This window comes from Pygoscelis adeliae, unplaced genomic scaffold, assembly GCF_000699105.1.
Source record: "Pygoscelis adeliae isolate BGI_AS28 unplaced genomic scaffold, ASM69910v1 Scaffold443, whole genome shotgun sequence".
NCBI lineage: Eukaryota > Metazoa > Chordata > Aves > Sphenisciformes > Spheniscidae > Pygoscelis > Pygoscelis adeliae.
Genome location: NW_008824447.1, coordinates 304,574 through 332,278, shown reverse-complemented (window position 1 = coordinate 332,278; position 27,705 = coordinate 304,574). Strand labels below are relative to the sequence as shown.

At 39.3% G+C, this 27,705-nt stretch overlaps 1 protein-coding gene across 5 annotated transcripts in view; it reads right to left on the bottom strand.

Annotated features, from left to right (window-relative positions):
* Nucleotides 1-27,705, bottom strand: part of LRP6 (low density lipoprotein receptor-related protein 6) — a 118,129-nt gene that overhangs the window by 39,351 nt on the left and 51,073 nt on the right. For all 5 annotated transcript variants that reach the window (XM_009321016.1, XM_009321018.1, XM_009321017.1 and 2 more), the window contains exons 3-6: nt 19,980-20,176; nt 19,107-19,238; nt 9,966-10,362; nt 9,259-9,430 (exon numbers count right to left, since the gene is read on the bottom strand). In XM_009321016.1, coding sequence (XP_009319291.1) covers nt 9,259-9,430; nt 9,966-10,362; nt 19,107-19,238; nt 19,980-20,176 — 898 coding nt within the window. The remainder of the gene's footprint in view (nt 1-9,258; nt 9,431-9,965; nt 10,363-19,106; nt 19,239-19,979; nt 20,177-27,705) is intronic.

Here is a 27,705-nt window from a genome sequence, read left to right as displayed (position 1 = left end):
TTCCTTCTGAAAGGATAAGGAATAAGAGAGTGTTCTGACTTGGTGGCAATGCTTTGCATGTCACGTGTCCCACAAATGCAGAACACACTAGTTTGTTGTTTCCTTGGTACGTGTTGAAATATACTCTCAGATATATAGTTATGGTTTACCTTACAGCATGAAAAAAAACCCCAGCCATTTGGCACAGAAATATCATAGAAAAAAAGGTAAACTCTTCCTGAGCAGACCTTAAACTCTTGAGTCATTCTAATGATAAGCTGGGTTTCTTGCAATAGTTTGAAAGACAGCGGAAAAACATCAGAAAACATTACCACCTTCATAATTTCAACATGGATCATGCTAATGCACTCTAAGAATATATACAACTAGAAAACAATGAGGTGAAAAAGTGAATTTCTCATGAGTTGGATCATTAACACTGATCTGCATAAGATGCCTGCAAAGAAGTATTACTGTAAGACAGCTGTTAAATACTGAATTCAATACATATATCCCAGATATTTCAACATACCATGGAAAAAGATCTTGAATGAGACCTGCATTATACCTCAAATAGTTTAGGAATAGTCAAGGTTTAGGCTTAGTTACTTCAGTCCTGATTATCCAATGATAAATACTTACATGTGCTGTTTGATGCAACGCATATTGACTCAGTTCATGACACTGCTAATCAAGGATATGACTGTTCATCTTCCACCTAAATGTACATGAATCTTACTATATCAGAGAAGTGAAAAACAACACTAACTCATTAAATTTATTTGGTTAAAGAAAAAAAGAAAACTGGGGCAGCATCTCTCAAAAATAACTCTAAAAGATAGCTAGAATGCCTTCTGCACATTACATTAGCATTTTTTCAGACTGCGTTTGAGAAGTAGGTATTTTCAACTTGCTTCTTTAAGCAACATAAACAAAACAGACCAGGATGATTTTAGTGTTATGGCTACAGTAATATTATACAATTAACACATGTATCTACTATAAAATAGCAGCTCTAAGAAAGGAAAAAAGAGACATCTTGTCTAAATTTCCAGTTTTATTAGTCTTCCCCTCTAAAAAAAAGTCGTGATCAACTCTATACCCTCTTTGACTGAGCAATCAAAACTTTAAACTCAACTTGAGACAATTATTAATCAGTGTAATTAACTTACTGTTAACAGTATTTTCCCTCAATTCCAAAATGTTAAGGAATGTTTTAGAAATGAAATAGGAAGCCATCTCTTCACTGCATTGAAATCCTGAGAAATCAGCAGAAGGGATACCTGGAACCCTTTATATTTGCTTCAGAAACCAAATGCCTCCAGCCAACTCTACAATTTCTTACTGTTAATTGTTTTATAATAGCCATTACCAATTTCTAATTTAACAGTTCCCCAGCACCCTCAATTTCCTTTTGAGCTCTAATCATTTTTCCAAAGAATTCAAAATATATTTTTCCTGAGCATGGATAATAGTCCTAATAGGACTGCAGTGAAGATAAATATGTAAAAACAGAATAGAGATTAACTTCATAAATAGCCCTTTCTATCATGCTACAGACACTGTTATAAGCTCATTTCTTTCACAATAGGACAACTTTCCTAGCTCGCTGATCAATCAATGCCAACAACAGAATTGTTTTCTTAGCGATGGAATTTAATTTTAGAAACAAATGGTTGGGTTTTCAATGAAATGGCTCAAGTCAGGTGAAGTGACAAGCAGGCAGGAAAAGTAGTTTATAACCACTGTGACAATCAAATATGACATCTCCTAGGCAATCTCATGCAATACAAAAAAACCCTGCATTTATAAAGAACGGGCTAAGACAAAAAATTGAGCTGAAATGATGAACAGGATGGGAAGAGAGGTTTTTCATAGGAAAAAAAGAGGCTCCTCTGAGAAGATTCAGTGGTAAAACAGGTGAATAAAGATGCTCGGCTATGGAAATTAATTTTGGTACATTAATACGTAAGGTGGAGTGGCAACGATCAAAGGGTGTTCTGTTACGTGGGCACAGGCTATAGGGGTACAAAGGAAGCAAATTACTGTGATTTTGCAACTTACCATTTGTCAGCTAAGTCCTATGAGCAACTGCAGACACACTTCGCAGGAAGCAAAGGAGACTAGCCAAGACCAATGTGAACCCCCACAGTGGTTTGGGGGACAGTTTTACAAGATTAAGTTCAGCAACACAACTTCTAATGCTCTTGCACATGGGCAAAAGCCTCTGTTCTCTCCTTGTCCTTCCCAAGGTACTTTCTTTCAGTACCTTGCCCCAGGAACTTCTTATCTTTAATTTGTTCTCTACCCAACTTGGTGCTTTCCAGAATCCTCCATAAGCAACTATAAATTATTTTTTTGTAGAGGGAAAGAAATGTGTCTGCTGTTTTGGCAAGTCTCCAAGTGGTTCATGGAACAGTCCGATGAGTGACTCAGCCAGTGCATATCTGGGGGGATGGCTCTGGGATACCTTCCACTTTTGGTGGCAGTAAGTTATTACGTTAATTCAACTGCTCCCTTCGCTATGTCACTTCAATTCCAAGGGTCTCTGCATGTCCAAAAGCTTGTTTTTCCACCATATGCATTTACCTGCCAAATAAAAGGTATTAACTTTCCTACAATCCATTTCTCACAGACCTTTGCAAAGTTACATCATGAATGGTATCAGAAAAAAAAGTTTAGGTTAGGACTATAAAGTCTCAGAGCAAAATAAAAAGCCTGTGTGAAGAAAGCTGAATAATTATTGAGAGGGATCACAAGCTCATGTGAATGCTCCTGAAGAAGCCCAGGTCCAAGATCAGTACAATCTTTTTTGTATGGTAATGCAACTAAGCTTGGGAGAAAAATAAGAAAAAGCCAGAATATTGGAGAATAAGGGATAATAGCAGACTGACAAACAGCATTCAACTGAATCAGAAATGCAGAAGACAGCTCAGTATCTCTTCACATCACTCCCCAGCTTGTCTTCAAATATTATTTTAAGTATGTCAGACTCAGTGAGGTCAGGTGATTGCTCTAGTTATTTTAGTTTGAGGGATTTTTGTGTTTTCCCTTAGGTAACCAATACTGACTGCCAGTAGAGGCTTGTTACTTTCTAGATGAGACAAAAGCGTAAACTAAAATGCAATATCCTAACTCCGATGGGAAGAATCTTGGAAGCATGTATGACACGTTAGTGGGATCCAAAGGTTGTACTTCAAGCAGCTCCATGCTAGGCCGTTGGGAGCCATGAGGTTTACAGAGCTATCATTAGCAAAGCAGGACTGTTCATCTGTAAGCAAAGCTTGTAAGAAACATCTCTGAATTTCCAACATGGAAAGTCTCAGTCAAGCTGCACAGATGTAAGCAACAACCAAGTCTGAGGGAGGTACACTTTTACTATTAACAATAATGTGCAAAAAGGTTGTAGAAGCCAGCTCAAATGTGTCTTGAGTGTGGGCATCTGCCTCTGACATGGCCACTCCAGGCTCTCTTTAGACCTAACAGAAAAGAATAGGTGCTTTTAGAGTAGACCTCATCCAATCTATTCTAAACATTTACTTTAGGGTAAAGCAAGCCACATCGCAGAAGTGCTGATTTCTGACATTTTCTATAAAGGCAACATAAGGCAACTTACTGAGCTGAAGATCTCTACATCTCATTAGATGAAAACCACCCACAGATTTCAGGGAGAAATGCAGATCTATGACACAAGAACCATTTTAAAACTGAATGTCCAAGTCTTCTGTAATATCACATAATTTTTAGGGCAGTAATTTCACTTCTTAGAAAAATACCATGCTTGGTACCCAGATCAGAGAGTCAGGTTAGTCTTGGACAAGAGTTCTGGCTGTATCTACCCAAAACCTTCCCTCAGTATCCTCCTTCTGTTGTGAGTTGTTGGGAATCTCCTCCCTGTTCCATTAAGGATGACAGCCTGTTGACAGCAGATCCCTCAGGACTTCTCTGAGAACTCATCAGCCCAAGTGGTTTGTAATGGGTGTCTCAGTAATCGAACTTTTCACGTTTCAGTTTTATTTAGATATTCTCAATTTATCAAAGGCAATAAAAAGTTGACTTTTTAATATTCCTGAATTGAAACCGGAATGGATGTTTTAAATATTTTTCTTCTTTTTTACTTTTTTATTAAAACACTTTGAACAGCTGCAAAAGGTACATGCCTAAGTGACAATTCTGTAGCACCATGCTCAAAAGCCAAAGCAAAAAAGGAATTTAACTTTTTTAATTATTTTTTTTTAAATAATAACAAGTTTACAATGCTAGGAGGTCCAGGCTCAACTAATATGTGGTCTATGGCTGTCATTTGTTTGCTTTGTAACGTAGTTTTCCCATCTTGGTCTGCATCCTGAAATTTAATTCTTCCCTAAGTTCATTCAGAAGCTCAAAAGAAACCTCCCAAATGGAAATTATACAAAGTATAAACTAATGGATTTTTTAAAAAAATAAGCCCTTGCTTTACTACTAATTTCAAAAATCCATAATTTTTCTTAATGCAGGCCTAGCAGGCGTTAAGAAATAGATGGAAATTCTCTGACAAAGCAAGCTTTAAATTTCTGAAACTGGGATGGAGTGGAGGGATCTGCCCCTACCCTCTGCAGCACATACTTCTTGTTCTTTGCTGAATGAAGTTCCCAAGTGCCACAACTATCCAAACCAGGTGGATAATGAATTGTGGCCAAAATTAAACAGTGAAGCAACTTCAAGTATTTGTTTCAACTACCTTACTTCTCATACCTGCAAAAGCTTAATGGAAGTACACAAAAGCAGCTGTGTTCAACAGCCAGGAATTCAATGGTATCTGCTTCTCAATTTTCAAACCTCTGCCTCAAACTAAAGGTAGATGAGGTAGGATCAGTAATCAGGCTTACAAGTCATCAGCATTTCACAATACAAAGACTAATGCTATGAGACAAAATTTCTCAGCTGGAAAATAAATGGTGAATGCTTAGAAAACAAAATTTCCTTATTAGGGTGGCGGTAAAATTGAGGGAGTTGTCATCGAAGGAAAATGTAGCCCTGCAATTTCAGGATTAGAATATGAATTAGAGCATTCTCCAGATGCCAAGCTATTAGCTCTTGGGTCAAACACAAAAAGGTCCTCTCTGTTCAAGATTTTTGTGCTCAAAAAAGTCTTAGCAGCATCCGCTTTCTGTTGTCCGACAAGGCTGGGTTCTGAAGACATGTGTGTACTTACGCTGAAAAACAGCAGGATATAAGACTTTCCATATTAATCATGAGGATTAGAGACAGTAATGCCAGGCACAGCTAATAGATTTGGGAATGCAGAAACACTTCAAGTTAGAGCTGCACTCAAAAATCACTAGATAATGGTTGGATCTGTATAGGAGGCAGAGTCCTTTCTTTAAAATCACCACTAGTAGGTGTAAGTGGGTGTCATCTCTGAGAATGGAGAATAGGAAGGAAGATGAATAAAGAAAAATGAAGCAAAGACTGAAAAATTGTGAGAAATCAGCCATATCATCATTATTTCCTCTTAACATACACATCCACACATGTACGCAGCCATTTGTAATTGCTTTATCAATATGAGCTTTGCTGACCATTTTAAATCCAACCTATGCCTTAAAACAGGTAGTGTACGTGCTCAGAAGACAAATATTCACTTGAGCAGGAAAACGTAAGACCAATTCAACAGAGCAGATCATACATTTTTAACCTCATAGCACGGCAGGAAAATGCTTTAAACCTGTAGCAAGTCAATGAGAAATCTTCCCTACTGGTAAGCACAATAGCAGCCATCCATTTCAATAGAAGTTTATCAGCAGTGAAACCTGACCGAGATAAATGACGAAGCTGTTGAGCCACAGCCTGCTTCTGCCTGCTGCAGGCTGCCAGATAAAATGGGAACAAAAGCTCCCCGCTGTACCCCCTACCAGTCTCCATTAACCCCTGCTGATGCTTTATTATCGTCTGGGGACTCCAGAACAGCATAGCATGAATCAGTGTGTAAAAAATAAATAATAAAAGCTCATATGTAGCACAAACAAACCAGAAACATAGCTTGCAAGAAACACTCATTTTGGTAGCGCTGCAATTAAATAATGGTTCTGAGGAATTCCACATACTAGGAAAAAAAAAGGAAAAAAGCACTATGTATGTAAAATCATATATGAAAAACTACTTAAAGGCAGTAGAGTGCAAGTACACAAACGTGTTTCTCCTGCTTTTACCCCTCCTCCCAAATACATACAAACACATACAAGCAAAGGAGGGACCAGACATATATTCTGATGTCTTCGTGTCCAATTCCAAGTTTCACCTTTTGATCCTGTCACAAATATCCTCTTTGTTGCACCTCCTCCAGTGTCCTTTCTCCAAATGTAAGTTTAAAACATTTAGTGAAGGTCAAAGCATCTTCTACTAAACTGATATAAAAAATGGATGGGAAGGGCAGGGAAAGTGTTACAAATCTCCTCAGGATTCATGGTTGCCATAGGAGAGAAAGGCAGTGGGAGGAAAAGGGAAGACTTGAAATGTTCGTAATATTTTAGCTATCATCGATTGAGATAGTGTCATTGCAGCCTGAGATTTCTGTAGCCTACCATAACAAAGTGAATCTCTCATAAAAGATTACAGAGAGGCCACACAAGATCCTGGGGAAAATTCACTAAGATTAATCAGTAAAGAAACTCACCACTACATCTGCATTACTTAGCATAGTGGGGGGGGAATCTACTTTAGACTGAACCATTCTCTTGGATGGACACCCCCTCTTCATCCTATAGAGCCTTTCCATGCTTTACTAATTACAGAAGCTGTACTGAACTCGCACTCTGATCTATCACTATCAGAGGTCATTGATTTTCAACCCATTTCTGCCCCTCTGAAGTGCATTTAGCAAGCAGTAATATTACATCTAAGGAAGAACATGAAGTTTTTCCTAAAGCTAATGCAACAAGCTAACGGAATAAAGACTCCCCAAACCTTCAAGGAATAGAATGGCCTCAACACAGGAAAAGAGAGAGGCTGTATGGGTTCAATCCAAAGGTCCACCCATCCCAGCATCCTGTCTCAGAGAATAATCAAAACTTACACTTACAGAGCAGCATAACAAAGCAAATACATACTGAAACTTTTCAAGAAGCCTTTTTTATTCTACGGCAATTTACAGTTCAGTGATTTCTGGTTCAGAAGGCAATTCTATTTTCTAGTAAACTGCAGTGGAATTCCCTTCCACAGACTTACCCAGTCTTCCCAGTAACACATGTAAGCTTTTAACATCCACAACCATTTCCACAACTTACCACACACTATTTGAAGAACCATCTGCTTTTGTTTGTTCTGCACCCATCACCTGTCAGTACCATTTATGAATGCCAACTTCTATCAAAAAAGGTGTGTGGGGGGAAGACCTGGTCACCTTATACATAATTTTCTTGATTTTATGGATCTCTGTCACACACCCCTAAAATTAACACCTTCTGCAATAACAACAACAACAAAAAACCCAACCGAAAACCAAATCCTCAAACAAACTAAAATCCAAAACCAGCAAATAAAAACTGTGGGATAATTTCTTCTCTTTGCTTTAAAGGTTTTAGCAAGGCTTTTTCAAGATTTTTTGCACATTGGTAAGAGTTAACAAATGTTAACTTTTTATAAAAAGCAGCAGCAGTAAAACCATAACTCTAACAACTTGGAGCCTCATAGAAAAAAAAACCCTAGTAATTCTGAAACCCTAAGATGATAAATCTTCTCTGATGCCCTGCATAGATGTTACATGACAACCTGGAACAAACTCATTCTGCTGGCTCACATTGGTTTAAAAACAATGAAATGGAAATTGTCCCAGCAGACTTTGTGCCAGATCAGATATCTTCTGTCCTGCCACAGACATTGTAATGTTGGCATCAACATTCTATCATGTGTTCTAGCCAGTTTGACAGAATTGCAGCAGTGAGCTCATGCCCCATCTAGATGAAAATTTCTACCACAAACTGATCCAGCACTGAACAGAGCCATTATTAATGACTATGGAACCGTGGTCTGAGTAAGACTGAAGCACATGAAGAAATCTCAATGTTTTGGCAAGCATGAGAGTGGAGAATGCCTAACTTTCCTTTTGCAAAATACATTCAAGTCCAAGACAGTATCAGGGCTGAAGTGCTCAATCTGTTATAAATAAATCTCTAAGCATAGCTAAGACTCTTTTTCCCCTCTTTTCTCAGAGCTGGTATAACGTTAGGTGAATTACAGACTATAAATCTTGTTTTCAGGACAAAGAAATCCGTGCTCCCTGAGGCTCTCCCAAGGAGTGCTTCAAAGCAACTCACCTTGCAGGACTGGAGTTACTTTGTCTCTGAAGGAGAACACAGAGTTATGTGGTCTTCCAGCACAAGACTATGACTTCACATTGACTTGTTCAAAGTTATAAATAAATAAAGCAATTTCATAAGGCTAGAGAAGATGTTGTGCCTAATACGATAAGTGCTGAAAATTATTTGCAATGGTAAGGATTCACTAAGGAAAGCTGTAGTTCATCAAAAGAAAGGTAGATCTACTGGGATATAGCAAAGGTAGATGGTGCTACTATGCACCGGGTAGTAGCCAAGTCTCCTGCTTCCAGATAAACTTCTGCCTTTTGATAGTAAACTGAACAAATACTAAACAATACTATTTTCTCAGAGACTGACAAAGAGATAATAAATGTCAAATTTGTTCCATAAATGTTATATAACAAAATAAACACAAGATTTTCAATGTGGGAGAGAAGAAAAACAGCATTTTTGTTTTCAATTAACAGTTTCAGCAGAACATACCAGAAAGAAGGGAAAATCTATCCCCTTGCTGGAACCCTAATAAAACAAGGGAGATGTAAAGTACAGAGGATTTGTGGGAGTACAAATAATTATATGTGAAATGAGATTTATTTCTTTAAAATATGTTCTACTAGCATCTAAGCTGAGCAATGCAAAGAATGAAAGATAAATTTTTTTAACCTACAAACATTACTCCCAGTAAAAAGCTTCTTTTCCTGATGACCTAGGAATTGACTTATTTAACAAATCCTTACCATACATTCTCAGAAAGATGGATCTACTACATGGATATAATTTTCATTTTACATGCAGAAAAATGGAGGAAGAATAGCGAGTAACTTGCCAAAGGACAGAGAAGAAACAGAATTGTTTCTTAAAGCACAAATCAACCAATATCCCGTTGCCCTTTTGGGCTATATCAGAATTTAAACACCTAGAAAAGTAGAGTAACTACATTCTATAACTCCACGGAATTAAAAATGCAGGTGCAATTACAAACCTCTATTTTGTCTGTTTTGGCATCTCCCCAGTATATTTTGCTTTCTGCATAATCCAATGCCAGTCCATTTGGCCAGCCAAGCGAGGTATTCACCAGCACAATTCTGTCTGAGCCATCTAATGCTGCCCTCTCGATCTTTGGGATTTCTCCCCAGTCAGTCCAGTACATGTACCTGCAAAGGAAACAAAAATCTTGAGAACTCTTATTAATCCAAACTTTCAATATTCACACAGCTTCTTCCGGACTACTGTTCCCTGAAACCACATTGCACACAGAAAAGTACATTTCTAAGCCAAATATATTTCCTTACCTAAGTAAGGATGCCCAAACCATTCAGAAAGCATTGACATGTAACCACACTGTCTCTTTACACAAAACTCCTATATCAGTCTGCTCAGCAAGACAACATAACCGGTGCTATTAGCTACAATAAACAAACAGGTCAACACAGACCCCAAAAATATTTTTAAACAGAAGAAGAAAACCTAAAGACACATAAGATGACTAGCCAGGCAGTCAAAGGGAAGCAGTAGTCCCTGTGCCCAGAGCCTTAGCTTTCAAAGAATCCCAGTGTTTTCATTTTGAAGACTGAGAAGTTTATCATTGCATCTGCATACAGGTAGGCAGTTCACATCTGCATACAGGTAGACAGAGGTATCTTCTTTACATGACTAATATTTAAAAAATGCTCACGAACAGCTGCTCACCCAACCATGGGATCCAGCACAATAGCTCTGGGTTCTTCCAGGTCTTCTGATATCAAGATTTTTCTCATGGTCCCATTAAGCCTTGTAACTTCAATACGGTCTGTGCCAGTGTCAGTCCAATACAGATTTCGGGCAACCCAGTCCACAGCAATGCCATCAGGATGTGCGATCTGTGCTGTGACAACAAACTGACTACCTGACCCATCGATGAACGAGCGGCGGATGGCCCTAACTTCATCATCAGTCCAATAGATGTATCCTTCCAGAGGATCAAAGTCAATGGCGATGGCATGACGGATGTCCTCCAGTGGCAAAACGATGTCTGTAAAATCTGGGGTGTCTAAGGAAATTCGCCTCAAATCTGTCCGGCGGGCTAGAAGCAGCAGTTCAGTGGCACCTACATGAACAAGGCAAAAAACACAGCCATCTTACAAACACTGTACAGTAAGCCTGTAAATAGTGAACCTGATTCTACAAGCTAGTCTAGCTACCTTGATTTCTGACCTAACCGAACTGATGGGCACCAACACAGAGTTCCACTCAAAGGCTTCAAATGTGAGGTTATTCTTCTGCAGAACAAGTCAGGTGTTTACAGAGAAAATTCAGTGGTCATTTCCTTGTCCAAAATATATTATGTTGGACATGTTTTCTATCCGTATCATTCCCTCCAAAGGTACTTAAATAGATACGCAGTGACTATGCTGCTATTTTATGCACATCAACAGATGGCCTGCGGCCTCTTAGATGAAAAATTAATTATATAAATAATTTACTTACTGTTTGCTGTTGTTGGTATAGGGGACAACCATGACAGACAAGCTGCATGTTTCAACTATACCCTTAGAAGGGGAAAAATGTAACACACAACGCCACAAGTAAATCTCCTTTGAGAAACTCCTATCAGAGGAATCAGATTTGGGAACTGTCAACTGGCCAGCAACCACGTGAAGCAGGAGGGCTGTCAGCTTCTCCCATATTTGTTGAGAACAAGCTTATTGAGTACATGAAGATAAATAACAGCGTGTCTTATAAAGTAATTTTGAGCTGAAGCATACAAAAGCCTTGCTGGCTTTCAGGTCAAAAGTCAGAATCACAGTAACTAACTAAGGTCAGCTTTCACTGCAGAAGATGTTTTCACATAGGGCAACACAAGCTGTTTAATGGTACACGTGCTGGGCATCTGATCAATGACAGATGTACTTACAGTCTATTCTAATTCATTCTCATTTCGTTTTCTATCCTATGTCACTAGATTTCAGTGTAATGAAGGAAAAACAATCACCACACCCCATCCCAATTAAATTGGCTTATCAGTTTGGAGTCTCAGGGAGATAAGAGCAGCTCAGGCCTCAGGGAAGCCTGAGCTAAGGTGAAAAACGTGTGCATCCTAAATGCAGGGAAAGTGTGTTGCAATGGCTCTCCTCAAACAGTGAGAGGAAAGGGTTTGGCAGGGACTGATGTAAGTGTGAGGACAGAAGGTGGGGGGGGAAGGTGTAGGAAAATAAATGCATCAGGATTGCAGTGAAAAAGAGCGATTGCCATGCCACATTCTGTCCATGTCTTGATCTTGATCTTATAGAGGTATAAATAAGGGCTAGAAGACTAAAAGAGCAACAACTAAAGCAAGTAGGTCGCTGATGAAAAAAGAATTTTGGTATCTGATGCCAAATTTATTTTTTAAAAAGTCAGTAATTGTTATTGGTGCTAGATGAAACCTCACTGCATGCCAAACTTCGGAGAGATGCCAAAGCAGCCATTGCTTCATTTACAGCAAGTTTAACACATTAAAAACATCTAAGACACTTCCACAGTGCTGCAAGAAACAGCACCTTTCAACAACTGAAGTTGAGAATATTATTACAAGTGTTCCTGATTGGTAGTCCAGAACGGATTAAGATCAGCTTTGGGATCCTCTGTCCTAAAACACCTTGTGTTCAGAAACACATGTACACACTACTCAATTGTTCTTCTAGTGAATAACTCTCAGGCATTAATTAATATCAGGTAGGGGAAGCCTGTAATTACATGTCTATGCATCCTTCAAAATAATGTAAAGCATGTGACATAGTAAAACAGGCATGTTAGTAAGTTTTTTTTATAATTACAGAAGCAACTAATCTTGTCACAGCAGTGTATATGTACATCTGTATTTGTTGCTACTAAATATATCAAACAATTCAGCATGAAGATCCAAGCATTCAGCCACATTATGGTCATATGAAGTATTAATACCTAACTAACCCCAACTATTTAGGTTCAAGTGAGAGAGAAATCTCTAGTACTTTCTGTCTTACCAACTTCACGGTCATTTATCAACTTACCTTTTAAACAAAACTATGAAAATCATATTAAAAAACTCAAACAGTAATCCCTTTTTTGCATTATCTAGTAAAATTAAAGTTGAGCAAATGCACTAACTTCAGATTTCTAAACATTTAGAAAGCTCTATATAGTCTACCATATACAAAAAAAGTGTAAGGCATAATTTAAAAATAATTTGTGTGCTCTAGCTGAAGTTGACAGTCATTTTGAAGAACCAACACAAGGTCCTCAGAAAGACTCGGCTGAGTACAACCATGCCTTGGCTGAAACTCACCCTTAAAATTGACCAGCTGACCTTCCAATTCTTCTTAAAGATGACTCATTTCAACAGCTTCAGTATCCTGCTTTCGGGTCACAACACTGTTTAGTCAAATAACCCACTGTGTCTACACTTTAATTCAGCATCGGGAAGTGACTGGCTTTCAGCTAACCCATGTTGTACTCTGGATCCCTGAGCTAAGAATTTCACGGTCTTTATTCTGGGGGCTTGGCTAACATTCCAGCCTCCACTAAAACACCACCCCCCACCCCTCCAATCAAGCAATAAAAAGTTTAAAGCTTACTTTAGAGCTATTACCCACCCATTTGCAAACTGACACCTCAGCTGCTTAGTTAGATCACCAGTCATTCTGTTCAGGAAAAAGAAACTGATTAGCAGAGAAGCGTCTCACCTCAAGATAGGTTGAGTGAAAGATCACTCTGAACGCCTTCAGAAGGCTTGTCCTGACAATAGCAAAAATAACAAATACAAAAGCTGGGCACATTTATGGACTGATCCCATTACCACCTTGACAGCAGTCAAGAAAAAAAGGCGGTCTCTAAACTAAAACGAACAGTTTGCACTTGTGGCAAACACCAGCTGTACAAAGTTTACCTGGCTAGGCCCTTATCACCACTCAGTCAGAAGACTGTTCAAGGTACTCAAGGTTGCCAGGACATAACAGAATCAATTAATTTTGTTCACTTCTATTCCGAAGACCAGTTACGATGCAAAAGCTAAAACGTGACAGCAGGATCTCCAGGCTTCTTCACTCTTTCTTCCAAGAGAAACTCTGCCTCTAATGATGAGCATGATGGAGAACATCATGGGTACGGAATCATATTTCAAAAAAAGAATGAAAAGGCAGGAAAAGACAATGCAGGTTGCATGCCAGCATTTTTTCCTTCCAATTTACGAAAAGACAATGCAGGTTGCATGCCAGCATAACTTTTTTTTCCTTCCAATTTATCAGCACTTACTGGGAGACTGGAATGAGCCATGAACATACAAAACACCTCAAACCCCAGCTGGCTCAAACGCTTGCAAAAGGTGCATCAAGGCTGCAACCAGAGCTCTGACCTCAGCATGCATATGCAGACCTGAGGCAGTTTTTCCTCTAGACACCTCGCACTGCACATACAAGGATGAAGTGGCCTAGATGAACACGCAGGGGACTTGGAGCAGAGTTAACTGCCCACGCTGCTGTCTTCTCTCCAGCTACTGGCGATCTCTATTGCACCCAACACAAGCATCTCAAATACAGTGCTGGGTTTGAGGGCACTGACCAGCAGGTGTGCTGGGGTGTGTGCTCATAGTCTTCAGACCATGGTGTGCAAAGTTCCCAGGCAAATGCTTGCAAGCAGAGTATGCATACGGCTGTCCCATATTTAAAGTCAGGTCCTTCTGCTTACCCCCCTCGCTGATCTCCCACACAAACCTAAGTGATCTTCGCAACCCACAACTTATTTTTAAAAAAACCCTCCCAAACTATTCAAACTGGGGACTAAGTTCAAGATTATTTTTAGCAGTGCCTCAAGTCATGGGGTATTCAGGACAGTTAGCAATTTCTCTAAAATCAAGTCCCTTACTTAAGATGTCTAAATATGGACATAAAAGCTTTAGTCCAGACTTTTACTTTTGAGAGCTTTAGCCTACTTTTATTAAGCATTTTGAAAGCTGGGATTACAAGCTCATGGATGGTGCATTACATTAGTCCTGGAACTAATACTTTCCTCAAAAAGTCACTATTAAAAATCAAAATAATGTAAATGTATGTACTAGCTGAAGTTAAGGGAAGGCAGAGAAAAGGGGAAACAGAGCAAGCATGCAGATACATACAACGGCGTAGCTTTAAAGTCCAATGTCTAATGCCCTGCTAACCTTTACAATTAATTACATCTTCTCAATGAAATATAGACCTCAGTCATTTTTAAGTTATTGAACTTAAAAACCATCAGCGGTTGCTGAGGCTAATACAGCTACACAGACACACGCTCAGGAATTCATACATAGGAAGTGCTAGACCTAGGACATGTATAATGCATTCTCTGTATCTGAGAAATCAAGATTATTAATACATCCTCAATACAATTACCACACATTTGACTAAAATATTTCCTCCCTAAATGTCTTTCCCCAGTTGTAAAGTCACTATTGTCAGAGAGCCCCTGACACTACAATACAAACAAGATTTTTTTCATCTAGACAAGCTCAACCTTAAAACTACAAACGCAAAAGGATATGTATCTGAAATTAATCATCTATTTTTTTCTTTCCTTTAAAAGCAATGAAAGAAATAGGGTGTTAAATTAACATCTTGATCTGTGCAGTCAAATCAGGATTCTGCCTATTTCCGACAAAGCAAATTTCCCACTGGGTAGCCCTAAATTGCAAAAGGAAGTGCAAATTTCTGATTACTGCCTCCAGGCCTACAAAGGAAATAGGATGTGAGCGTCCATGGGCAAAATAAAGACACTTTTCCTGGAAGAGAACAGAATGGCCAAAGCAAGGCTGAAATGGAAGTCTGAAGCAGTGCTTTTTGTTCATGAGGAAACTCGCATCTCCTTGCTCAGCTGAAGTCACCATTGTTCTTCTCGGTACAAACCACACATCCATATCGGTAGTAGCAAATGTGGGAAATAAGTAAAATTCACTACAGGTGAAGACAGAAGCTGAGCACATGGACAGAGAGATCTTCGAGCACTAATAAGAATGTAACTCCAATGACAAACTCGTAAGACAAACCTAAATTTTCTTATAAAAATGACTATCAAACAGGTCATTTAAACGTAGCACTGCCAAACTCAGAACAGCAGTGCCTATAACACTGAAAAAGAGAAATCCCAGTATGTCCTGCAGAAGAGGACAATAAATTACCAAGAATATGACGACAGGAGGTAAAAGCTCCCTGGTAGAAGTGCCTGGGTGCTCAGACAGAACTCTCTGCTTCAGACGTTACTGACCGAGGAATAGCTGGCCATGAAAACTGCTTATTCTGCCTCTCTTTTCTTTGAGGGACAGGGATTTACAAACTTTCACCTAGACAACGGGGGAGTTAAGAGCTTGCTACAAGCCCATATCTCAGTTAAATAACTGTTTTGTGTTGTAAGAGGAATAGAAATCAAGACATGAACAACCAGCTAGTATTAACAGTTATTAGAAAAATAGCTAATTTTATTCCAAGTTATCACCCTTTCCTGAAACCCTATGGAGAAGTGTTTCTACAGGGAGGATGGGGGGTATTATATTCATAGCTCTCACAAGAAATAGTAAAACTCCTCTAAGGTGTGATGAAAAAAAAAATACAAAAAACAGAGAAACTAATACTGGGAGAAAGAGGAGGGAGGAAAAGATTTCCTATAAACCAAGATTATTCAAAAATGCTAGGTTGTCATGGAAACTGCTCAGGGAGGGTCAGCCAGCCTCACCTTTGGCTGCAAGGATCATCTGTCAATGCCAAAGCACTGCAAACACCACAAACATGCACTCAAAATTCACCCGTCAAAATCTTTCCAGTCCAGGCCGGTGCTCTCATCAGCACAGCATGAAATGAAGTTCTCTCCTCAAAGAGGCTCCTTTCAGCATGAAACAATTCAGTTTAGGAACCAGTCTGATTTTAGTCTACTGCTAGAAGACAAAACAGTCTTAAAGAAGAGAAACTCTTAGCCTCATTTTTCACCTTTCTTCACCTGTAAGTCATTCCCCCTCCTTCCTTTCCCAAAAGTCATATGTATGTTCTAATTGCAAATGGGAATTTAATCACTCGGTGTTTCAGCCTGTTGTGGCATAATAGATATATACTGAAACAATCCAAAGTAAAAATGTTCAGTTCTCAGGGTCCAGCTCTACTTTCACAGCAGATAGAGTAAACACGCAAGTGTAAAGGGAAAAAAAAGCCAAGAAACTACAACCAACCCCCCCACCCCACACACCTGAAAAAGAGAAAATAAATTTACTTCCCCAGGGTCACCAAGCAGCCTAACAAAGGAAGTCAACACACAAACATGTACAGATTTACATCTCAAAGTCTGGTCTGTGGCTAGTCTGGCTCTGCTCGACTGCCATTCTCTCCTCCCTTTCCCAAATCAATAATTGCAGCCTTCGCAACTATGAGAAGAAATTCCAGTGAATCTCCGCCTTGAAGAGCTCTGGAAAGTTGTAGGTCACTCACAAAAGCCCTAAGCCTACCACCCGCACCTCTCTTCAGTGAGAGGAGTGAAAAAACAGTAAAAAGTATTTCATTATTTTGGGGTAAACTCAGCTCTAAATGCTGAACCTGAAGCTTCCTCACGCACCTCCCAGAAGTTAGCTCTGCACGGGGTCATCGAAGTTAAGTGAAACCAATGGATCAGATGCATAGTTTAAGTAGGTTGTTTCACTTGGGTTATGTGCTAACTCGTTTCTAAGTCCAAGAAGCAGTGGTATGCAACACTCACTGAGCTAAATAAACACAGACTCAATTTTCTCCTACCCTCCCCACCCATTTTTCTTCTTGAAAAGGGAGGGGCAGAGTGTTTTGGAAAGATGCAATAGCAGAATGGTGGTTAAAAATGCAACATTATACTAACAAGCATAAGATAAATAAATGTTCTTGTATAAAGTTTTTTGCATACTGAGGGACAACATGCTATAGTAAATTGGTTAACAAAATTTCTGATTAAATGGGAGCTATATTTTGTGAGCCAAATACACTTTATGGCTGATTGGGAACATAAAACTTGGCTTTTCATGTGTCCAGGGACTGGGAAAAAAGAGCAACAGCTATAAATTCTGAGACATAAGGAATGGGTGAAAAAGTGAACTGATGATTTTGAGTATCCTTGCATGAGAAGTTAAAGTCCTTTTAATAAGATTTTGGTTTTTTAACACCATTCCTCTACTTGCCTTTGGTAATTTACTTTGATACACTAGAAAGGTGCCATTCAGCACTTCAGCACAGTGCAGTTAACCTGTGTGGTAGGTTGCGTCCATGGTGACATGGGGCTGAACCTGAACAGGGAAGTACCACTTCTGTGATACAAGGACCTGTTCCTTGGAACACAGCATGTGGGGAGCAAAAAGATATAGCCCCTCCTGCCTGAAGTCCCTGGCCCTTCCCCTATCAGCAGTAAGTCAAAGGGAAGCAATTTCTCTCTCTTGATCTCTCCAGAGCTTATTCCAACGGTTGTCCTTAGTACTTCAGCCTCTGCTGCCTTACCTTTCTACCTCTGCTTGGCAAGTGACCAAACCTTCACCACTCCCCGTCCCCCACAGGGACTTTTTGTGCAGCTCTGCTTTTGGAAACACGCCTGTACTGGGTAACAATTGCTTTAGCTATCTGCTGCCACAAAGGAGTTTATCCATGAGTATCAAGTATTTTTAAAAAAGCATGTGAATTTGTGTCACATTCAGACTAAATATGACCAACCTGGAGCAGTATTATTAAAGCTTGTTCCTTGTACTGGCAGAAATGGAAGAAAACATCCTGTGCATGTGTTGGTAAGTTCTTACAAACAATCCTGCAAGGCTAATTTGGGAGCTGCTTTTGAGTTTTTCACATAAAAGCAGCAATTTATTTTAACAAGGTTCACACAGACACAAATAACCACACAAAAATAATCAGCAGAGAGCATGAAATAGCATGAAATTAAAGAAAACACTGAACAGTAGCATAAAAGCCTAGGAGAATTTTTAAAATATAAAATGACAACTTAACAAAAATTATTTCTGTATACATTTTATTTACCCTATTTACAGTAAATTCTGCTGTATCTTTCTGTTTCTTCCTGCATTTACCTTTGTCATAGAGACATGACCTGCATAAAATGCACGGTTATTTATGAGCAAGCTAATTATCTCCCAGTGTTTATTTTGATCCTGTTAATGTACTACAGCAACCACAGCACAATGTCACAAGACCTATACTTACAAAATATAACAACTTAAAATCATATGCATTAGCCCACAATGAGACACTTACTAAAAGCAGTTTGGGGTGAGAGCTAGCAGCCCTAAGTCTCGATCACATCTTGGGTTTTAAGGCTGAAACACTTTCAACACCTCTAAAAACCATGCCATTCTTTTCAGTTCCTATATACAGATGCAGGTGCCTAACTTTATGCATGTGAACTGAAAGAGATTCCAGGTGTATGTGTGTACAATAAACAGACAACTGATCTTAAAAAAAAAAAATTGTTTTCATCATACAATCCTATTAGCCAAATACTAATTCATGAAAAATAATGTTAGAAACATTTTAGAGACAACAGAGGAGGTAGGTATCATTTTCTCTAAGAAAAGGGAACAACAGAGCCCCCCCAAAACTTGCAGGGAATTAGTGACAGAGACAGAATTGCAACCTAAATTTTATAATTGGAGGTAACCTGCTCTTCAGCCATAAGCCTCTTTTTTTGAAAAGTAGAGGGAGTTTTCCAATCACTTTTATCTGTACTGCAAAAGCATGCATGATTTCACAATTTGCCACCCCTAATATGCATTATATAGTGAAGCTGGAAGAACCCCTTTCCCTCCAAAAACTACTTTGTGCTTAATCTAAAAGGATTTTTAAAAACAAAGCCTACCATCTTTGCAGGTCTTTCCATTCTCAAGAAGTTTCACACCAGTGGGACATGCACACTGATAAGAGGGCTTGGTAGGAGACATCAAACACAAGTGGGAGCAGCCACCATTATTAATTCCACATGGGTTTGTAGCTGTTAAACATAAATCACACAGATTAATGCTTCTGAAAATGAATGACCTCATCTCATGTGTTAAGACACATACGGCGTTTGAGTGGTAGAATTGGTGGCAGCAACACAGATTAAAGAAGGAAATGATAAACACAGAACGAGGAAAAACTAATTCCAAGTGTTGAGTAGTGGGGTATTTATGGTACCAAAATGCATGGATGTTGAACGTTTCCCTTCTTGGGGACGCAGCACTTAGCTCTAAACAAGAGCCTTGTTTCAGCTCTGCCCTTCTCATTTTCACGAACTATTCAGCATGTCAGTGCGAATGTGTAGTAGGTTGTATATATAAAAACAAAATGCAAACACAGTAAATTAACACAATGATTAAGACAGTGGTTATTACACAGAGCTAGTCTTGCTTAATATCATCTGCCAAATTAACACTACTTTCCATTCAGGAACTACTACTTGGAAAAAATAAAAATACCATGCTGCCTAAAATTATGGCACATGAAACAGAAAAAGGAATATGACAACAGGATAAATGTGGCAGGCAGGAAAAAAGCAAGAGATTTTTTTTTGCACTTAAAAAAACAACGTAGAGAATATTTGGTTTCTCTTTGGGTCTTTTCCCAATCTCTACACTGGAAAAATTGCATCATGACACAAGCGAAGCCACCCACCACCATACAGAAAGACTAATTAAGATTTTTGCAAATCAGTTCCAACTTGCAGTTAAAAAAAGAAAGCAAGACAGCTTACCATTTGGCTGCCTCTTTTGGCTGAAAGCATGGATATCCATGGGAGAGAAGATGTTGGAATGTATTTCACGCAGGTCCTCCCCAGAGTACTTGCTGCAGGCCAAGATCGAATGCGTGTTCCAGTCAGTCCAGTACAACGTGTCCCCAAACAGCGTCAAAGCAAAAGGATGTGGAAGGGAGCCTTTAACCACTGCTTGCCTAATAGAGTACAGGGAAGAAAATGAATGCTCAAACACAATTCATGCTACGGTTTTGCTTGAACATAGCTTTTGTGAAAAGAAGTTTTACAGTGCAAGTACTGTTGATCAAAACTTTCTATTTATTTATGGGGAACAAATATAGTGCACCCAGTTTGGGGAATGATATGGGGGAAAACACAGGATTCCTATTTTCCAGGCTGCCTACTGATGCTGAGGTGGCCAAGAGATGCCAACCGAAATCCTTACTTAGGTCTGTGGCTATTGCTTAGCACCCTTTTAACACTCAATACCTGTGGGGCTCTATGTCACCATGTGCTAGTGGGGAGAATGCCAGCTGATTTTATGCAAGTTTGACTGCTACCTGCTGATTTATGATCTCCATCATTTTCAGCCTCAGCAGATTTCAAACTGAGACAGCATTTGGTCCATCCATCTCTTCCCAGTTTTGCTCTTTTGAACCACCAGAAAAATACTCTACTGGAAAATAGTTTCACTATAAATAAATCCTTAAAGTTACTTTTCATGATTATTACGATAATTATTAAGCTATTGTTTTTATTATAAGCAGCACCATTAAACAGAGTTCTACTGATCTTCTGCCATGGTAATGGTATCATTCCTGAGCAAACTGGGTCACCACCTGTCTCCAGGTTCATAAACAAAATTAAAGAGTATACCCATATATTTTATGTATATATACAAACACATGCTCATTAGCCATCACAAAAATGCAGTACAAACATTACTGAAGACAGTTTTTCCAGGTTCTTGTGACGCAGAAACTAATAATCTGTTCCCAGGTTTTTCAGAACTGGAATTAAGTAGCTCAATTCTTATGGATATTTTATTCAGAATCACAGAAAAACTTAGGATGGAGAGGACCCTGGAGGTCACCTGGACCAACACCCTGCTCAAGGCAGGGCCACACAAGTACTGCTTCTTCCCACCCCCTTTCTTGTTAAGTGCGTGGGTGCACATGCGTTCCTATGTACGCAAGCTCCCACTGAACAGTGGAGGTAGCCATCCCTCTCCTGGACTGAAAGCGTAAGGGACTGACACACAGCTCTACTACTCCTTCAAGTATAGGGCACAATATGAACACCAGCCTCCCAGTTTTCTTCTTGCAGGGAAGAGAGTCATTATCTGTATATTTACTGAGAAAACACCCCCACACTGTATGCATCACTTTTGCAAAGAAGTCAGTAACTGAAGTGGTTTAGTAGAGGACAAAAATACTCTTATTTTCCAAATATTTTCTGTTAAAATATAACAGAAGAGTATATTAAAGCAAGAAACTTGAAGGTGTCTTCTGCCAATGATTCTGAGTACAAAGAGACTGCAGTCATTACGGCTCTTTCACCTTAGCTTCTGGGAAAAGATGCATTATCTTTAAAGCTTCTATTTTTTTCTGCTCCCAAGAAAAACACATACATTCCCTTACTTGTCACTCTAGTGTTCCAATTCTACACTGAACAAAATTTTCTATTTCTTGATATTTTGCACTCAAAAGTAGGGCATACTATCTTTTCTTTCTTATCTCTGTCTGGAGTCAGGTATGTATTTGCTTCTAATTAAATGCACCAACTAAGCATCTTACAGAAGACTATTGTAATATAATTTACAGCTGAAACCTACCAGCCAAACAGTGAAGCCAGAATGACACAACACGCTCCTGTACCAAGAATAAAGGCATTCTAATTCTGTAAACATTTTTACCAACCTCAATGCAAACCCTAAATGCCTTCAGATTTGAATAATTTTAGTTTATAGCAGGCTTGGAGACTATCTAAGTCTTTATGACAAATTTATGACATTTGTCATATGGGACAGAAGCAATAAAAGTCCAAAGCTCTCACCATGACCAAACCTGCACCAAAGACAGCATTCCCATGCACAAGGGAAGCCACATTTTTCTGAAGCATTATGACTATCTTGCAATTCACTTGAAAAAAATATCAGAGGATTTTAAAATGTCATTAGTACCCACCATTCCTGGTGGGAATAAATCTTTGAGTACAATAGACACTGTTAGACACGCCCAACTTTCGGACAACCATCTATTCATATGACAATGCATAAGGTGAACTGTGACCCTTATTTAAACCAGCCCTTATCTGGAGAGATTCAGGAGCACTTCATTTGACTGCACCATCAGTCACAGCCTTGAAGTGATTACTCTTAAACTTGTATCATTTTTCTCAGCAGATATAAGGTACTGTCACATGAAAATGGCTTTGGGCCCAAATACAACAGCATATATTTCTTGCGTCTCATTAAGATGAGTATTACCAGTAACATGTACTCCATATCCCTTGTTTCCAGCAAGCCATCACAAGGTGATGGCTCTCTTCCAATCAGCAAAACCAGCAGGGCTTTCTTCCCCTCCGAACACACTCCGCAGGCCACGCTGTCAGCCTTGCTGAACGGCAGCCACACGAAGTGTGTCAGCACAGAAGCAGTGGCTGAGCTGCACTAAATGAGCCTCCACAGCCTAAGGCGGGGCTGGAGAGCCAAGGTGCTAAAAAACAGGAAAAGGAAGGGGAGAGGGAGCAAGAAATGTCCTTCTGATGGCTGCCATGAAGCAGTTATGCTTTAACGTGATCTACGTTAGGAACTACAGAGCTCTGGTTCTGGCAGGTGAGAAGACGGGTCCCAGCGTCTGTCTCTATCGGTTATTTATTAAATACAGCCGGGTGAATGAAGGGGACCAGAACATCACCCGCAGTACTCAACTGCTGCGCGTGGCTGACAGGAGCAGGCGCTTCCCATCTACAGGGTGTTTCACAAGCACCCACGCGGGGCCGGGGAGCAGCCAGGTCTCCACGTTTCTGGCCTTGCTAATGAAGCCACTGACCCGGGTACCAGGTACAGCGCTGCAGGTGTAATTGGACTGACATGACCTGACAGCTCTTTGGTGGCAACTACCTTCAGCCTCTACATTATCAGCCCAGGCTTGATTGGAACAAGCGATACGACAGCAAAAAGCACTACATCCTATTATCCTTCACTAAGCTCTTCAGTTCCTTCAAACTGCTGTACTCGTATCATTAGTCTCGTTAAAAAGAGACACCAGAGATGATGAGAAAGTGAGAGATGAGGATAAGGAGTAACGTTATTCGTTCAGGAGACATCTCTAGGGCTTCAGCAACATGCAAATCAGCTACATATTAGATGGCACTAAACACACACTAACTTTAATAATCTTCCCTGTGCCAGGCATATAATCACACAAATTTGCCTTAAAGATCTTGATGGCGATTAACATGTAAAACGTCACCATCTCTACTCTGTTTAGCTGGCTGGGAAGGAAATGCAGAAGGGGACAGAGGAGAAGGAAGGTGGGAAGAGAAAAAGAGAGAGAAAGCAAGCAGTCTCCACAGAAATTAAAATTCCACCTGTGCTGTGTATCGTGATTTCCTAAATACAACTATTTATAGTATCATCATGGTAATCAGAGATGCAATTACAGTAAGAACTTGTTACAGTAAAGAGTTTTCTACTGCCTGAAGAAAACGTAGATCCAATTTAAATACATTCACCTTTGTTCTAGTCTTATTCTGTTAAAGAGGTCTGTGAAATACTTTGTGAAGATAAAGGAAACAAATAAACAAGTTAAAGCAGGCATTACAAAAGGGGCTACTGAACTCTGAAATGGAATACATACATGAAAATTCATAGACAATCTATCCAATTTTATACTAACACTGACAAAAAAGCTCCTGCTTCAGGATAATATGCATTTCAGACAAAGACTAAACTCACTTGAAATAAAAATTAACAGTAAAAATGACCAAAAAAGATTAACTTTAAATTCATATCCTTTATCACAACCAGGATTTCCTCAGTCTGCTTTTATTTCTTTTTCAACTAATACTAGCATTCAAATCCAAAGCTAGATTATAGCCATGAAATTTAAGAATTCTTCACACCAAAAGAAAGCCACCAAAAATCAAGCTAATATAAATTTAAAATATCAGAATTATTATTTTTCCCTAGAATTTTAACAGACAATGTTTAATATCCAAGCATAACAGCATTTCTCCATAAAAATAAACAAGCAAACACTTTCCATTAACCAAAACCCTTCCATTCTGGCTGCATTACAGTTCTCTAATTTCAAAAACTGATCCGAACACCTGCAGAAAACCTGGGGTACTTTAGACATCCTGGCCTGTACGTCTCTCAACCATGAACATTCCAGCTTCACAGTAGCAAAACTCCTTTCCGGTGACCGCTGAGGCTGCCTGTGCTCAATCTCCAGGGCAGGGTGCAAGAATTTTCACATTTATGTTTCAAACCATTTCTCCGGTGTCCCTCTGGAGGATCCTGTACCTATTATGCGGAATCTACTGCTGTATCAGTCTTTGCAATCCCATTTCAAATACAGCTGTGAAGACTGGGAAAAAAATGAAGGCAATTCATCTTAATACTTCATACTTAATACTACGGCAAAATTTACCATGTTGGCATCCAATGACAATACAGTATTAAGAGCTGGAAATTCATACCAACTAGCAGTGAAAGCTTTCTGATTAGTCTATATATTGTTGAAAAAGTCTTTAAGGGATACTCATGTCTACATTTACTGTAATTTATTTTCCTTCTTATGCTATACCAGATCAATTTTCAGCTAAAGATACCTGGGGGCTACATTCTTATCAGGCCTTTTTTTTTCCTCCCTCTTGGTATAAGAAAAACAAACCAGAAACTTGTTATGCTGCAATTACCATTACATCTTCCTTCATGAAGGATTAAAAATGTAAAGACCCGTCTTCTGAACCTTGCTTTTAGTGCTCATCATGTTAAAGAAAGCATATAACAGGCTTGCATGAAGCAAATTATAATATTTTGCACAAAATATTTCTCTCCATCTATAGATTACTTAATGTCTAAGCATTCAAGAAATTGCAAGAATTTACTGCTTTGACTTGTGACAATTGGAAATATTAGCAAGTGGCCGAAGCACGTACAGCACGAATCCTGCACACCATCAGATGAAGCAGGATGAAAGACCAACAGAAAACTGTGTAACACCACACCAAGGATGCCACAAGGAGGGCAGGGAGCTCCAGTTCCCTCAGAAGCTTACAAGGTTCCCTCTCCTGCCAATCTAACAAAAACATTTCCAAACCAAACTTGGAAAACTAAGCTGGATTTTTACCATGAATGCTTGTTCAAATATTCCTATCTATAACTACTTCTAAAAAGCCTGGTTCTAATTACCTGAGAAAGTAAACAGGAAACATGACTTGTGGGATATAATACAGTCTTTTAAAACCAAAATATTTTCTCTTTTGCCACTTCTTTAAGCCACGATTGCCATGTGTTTCCAGAAAGTATATGTAACAAATAGCAGGTCTAGCAATGACATTTCAAATCCCACCTTCAATGAAAGTCTGAAAAAGTCAATCAGAAGTAAAACCATGGCTGAGAAATGAAGTCATTCAGCGGGTCATTTTTCAGGCAAACACCATTGTGACACACAGTGTAGATGAAAGGCCTCTGGCAAGAGGGGAGGAGACTGGGAAGCCAGCAGGAGGAGGTGATGGGGTTTAGAAGGAAGGTGCACCAGTAGATCCACTGACTGCAGAGTGGTCTATGTGCTTCCTAACCCGAAGCTGCTCTTCCTTTGCTTTCAGCAGGGCTGTGATCCTGAACTAATTCTGCGTTTGCCATCTCAGGTCTTGGAAGCGGTATCGATGAGCTCTCCGTTGATCCACCTGGGGTAATCACCCTGTCCTTATTTAAAGTCTACAAATATGTAGAGACCTGTGACCTACTGACTCTAGCTATATACACAGTGTATGTGTATCACACACAGTCAACTACCTGAAGCTCCACCTTTCCAGCATTTAATTTCAGAAGCACCTTGGGAAAGAATCAAGAAATTCACCCTAGGTCTGTGTCCAAATAATCTAATTAATTCTGCCTATGCAGGCTTCTCTAGCTGTTTTAATTAGGGCACTATTCGTCTTCTGCACTGGCCTGTAATGTGTTGGTGAGGTACTGAAACAGGGTTTTCACCATAGACTGGTTCCTCTTCACTGCTTGAGGGTATTAAGCATTTTTATCGCACAGAAATATACACAAAGATATACACAGAATGCAATATTTTATACCTTGCACATAATGTCATATATTGTACATAATAGATGCAACTAATGAAAAAGAAACTCTTCTAAATGCAGGGACACAGTATTTTTAGTGTTTCATCAAATCTGCAACTAATCATCTGGCAGACAGACATGAGCTGATGCCTGAAAACAGAAATTAGAAAAATCAATTCTCGAGTGCAAACTTAAGACATTCACCTCCTCGCAAGAGCTTCCCAGCTTTCTGACAGTTGCTGAAAGTATGTTTTCTTACAGTGGCCTCAAAACCCATCTCATTAGCACAAACACTTCCTGGGGGACCTTGTAAGTGCATTTCCCTTCAGCCAGTAACGTGTTAACTTATTAATTAGAACTGCTGCTGCAGGGTAAAGGAAGAGAAAATTAATTCAAGAGCTGCCTTAGCAGGCCAACCTATCTCGGGTACTCTACTCACAGGAGAGCTGTCTGCAATTCAGTTTTGTTTAATTAGTCCCACAAAAAGCAACTGTTCGCTCTGATAAGAGCAGGGCGAGAGCTGCAAAAAACAAAACCATCTCTTCTATGCACCAATTTAATTTTTTAATTATTACATTCTGACATGAAAAACTGTTCGTTCCTTTCTCTCGCTGGCAAACCAAGGGCATTAGTCATCAACTTCTGTGCTCTTCCTCTTTATTCTAATGAGCCCATCACTGGAGTAGCTAGGGCTAATAAGTCCCAGGGCTAGCAGGTAACGAACGATACATCATCCCTGTAAAATTTGCTGTAGATGTTTTCTCATGAATTTATGACTCTACCACATATTTACTGAGTGCTACTGCCTGTGCTGTCATGCTGCTTATTAGTTTTGATCCAGAGGCTCACCGACTCCAAAGGGAGCTTATTTAGGTCCTGTCCGAAGAGGTGACCAAAAAAAAAAAAAAAAAGGCTTCCTTTGTTTCTCCCCCTGCATATTCCTCCCACCTGCCTACTGTAATCTTCCACTATCCAGACCCCTGCAAGCAAGAAGCGAAGCATCCATGCATATCAATGTCCTTCTCTGACATATAAATCTTTAAATTTTAATTATTGTGTAGTGCCAGGTGTAGAGATGTGATAGTCAGACTACAGGAATAAAAAGACAACGACAAAAAAAGTTATGGATTTCTTACAGATTTAGAAAGATGCCAAGAATGTTTCCCTTTCACTCATTCCAAATTTTAGACCATTGAGGTCTGAACCTCAATACTTTAATACTGTCAGTGACACTAATTAAAATCTTTTCCTACTTACATTGTATTCTCTCTCACCATCCAAACCACAAAAGCAGTTTTCTTTGAACTGTTTGAAATTCTTTTTTTGATATAAAGATATTAGTTCCTGCTAAATATTTCTGACTTCCCCCAAAGCAATTAAAACTCATGTCATCCTGCTTTACACAAAGCTTTTACAATAA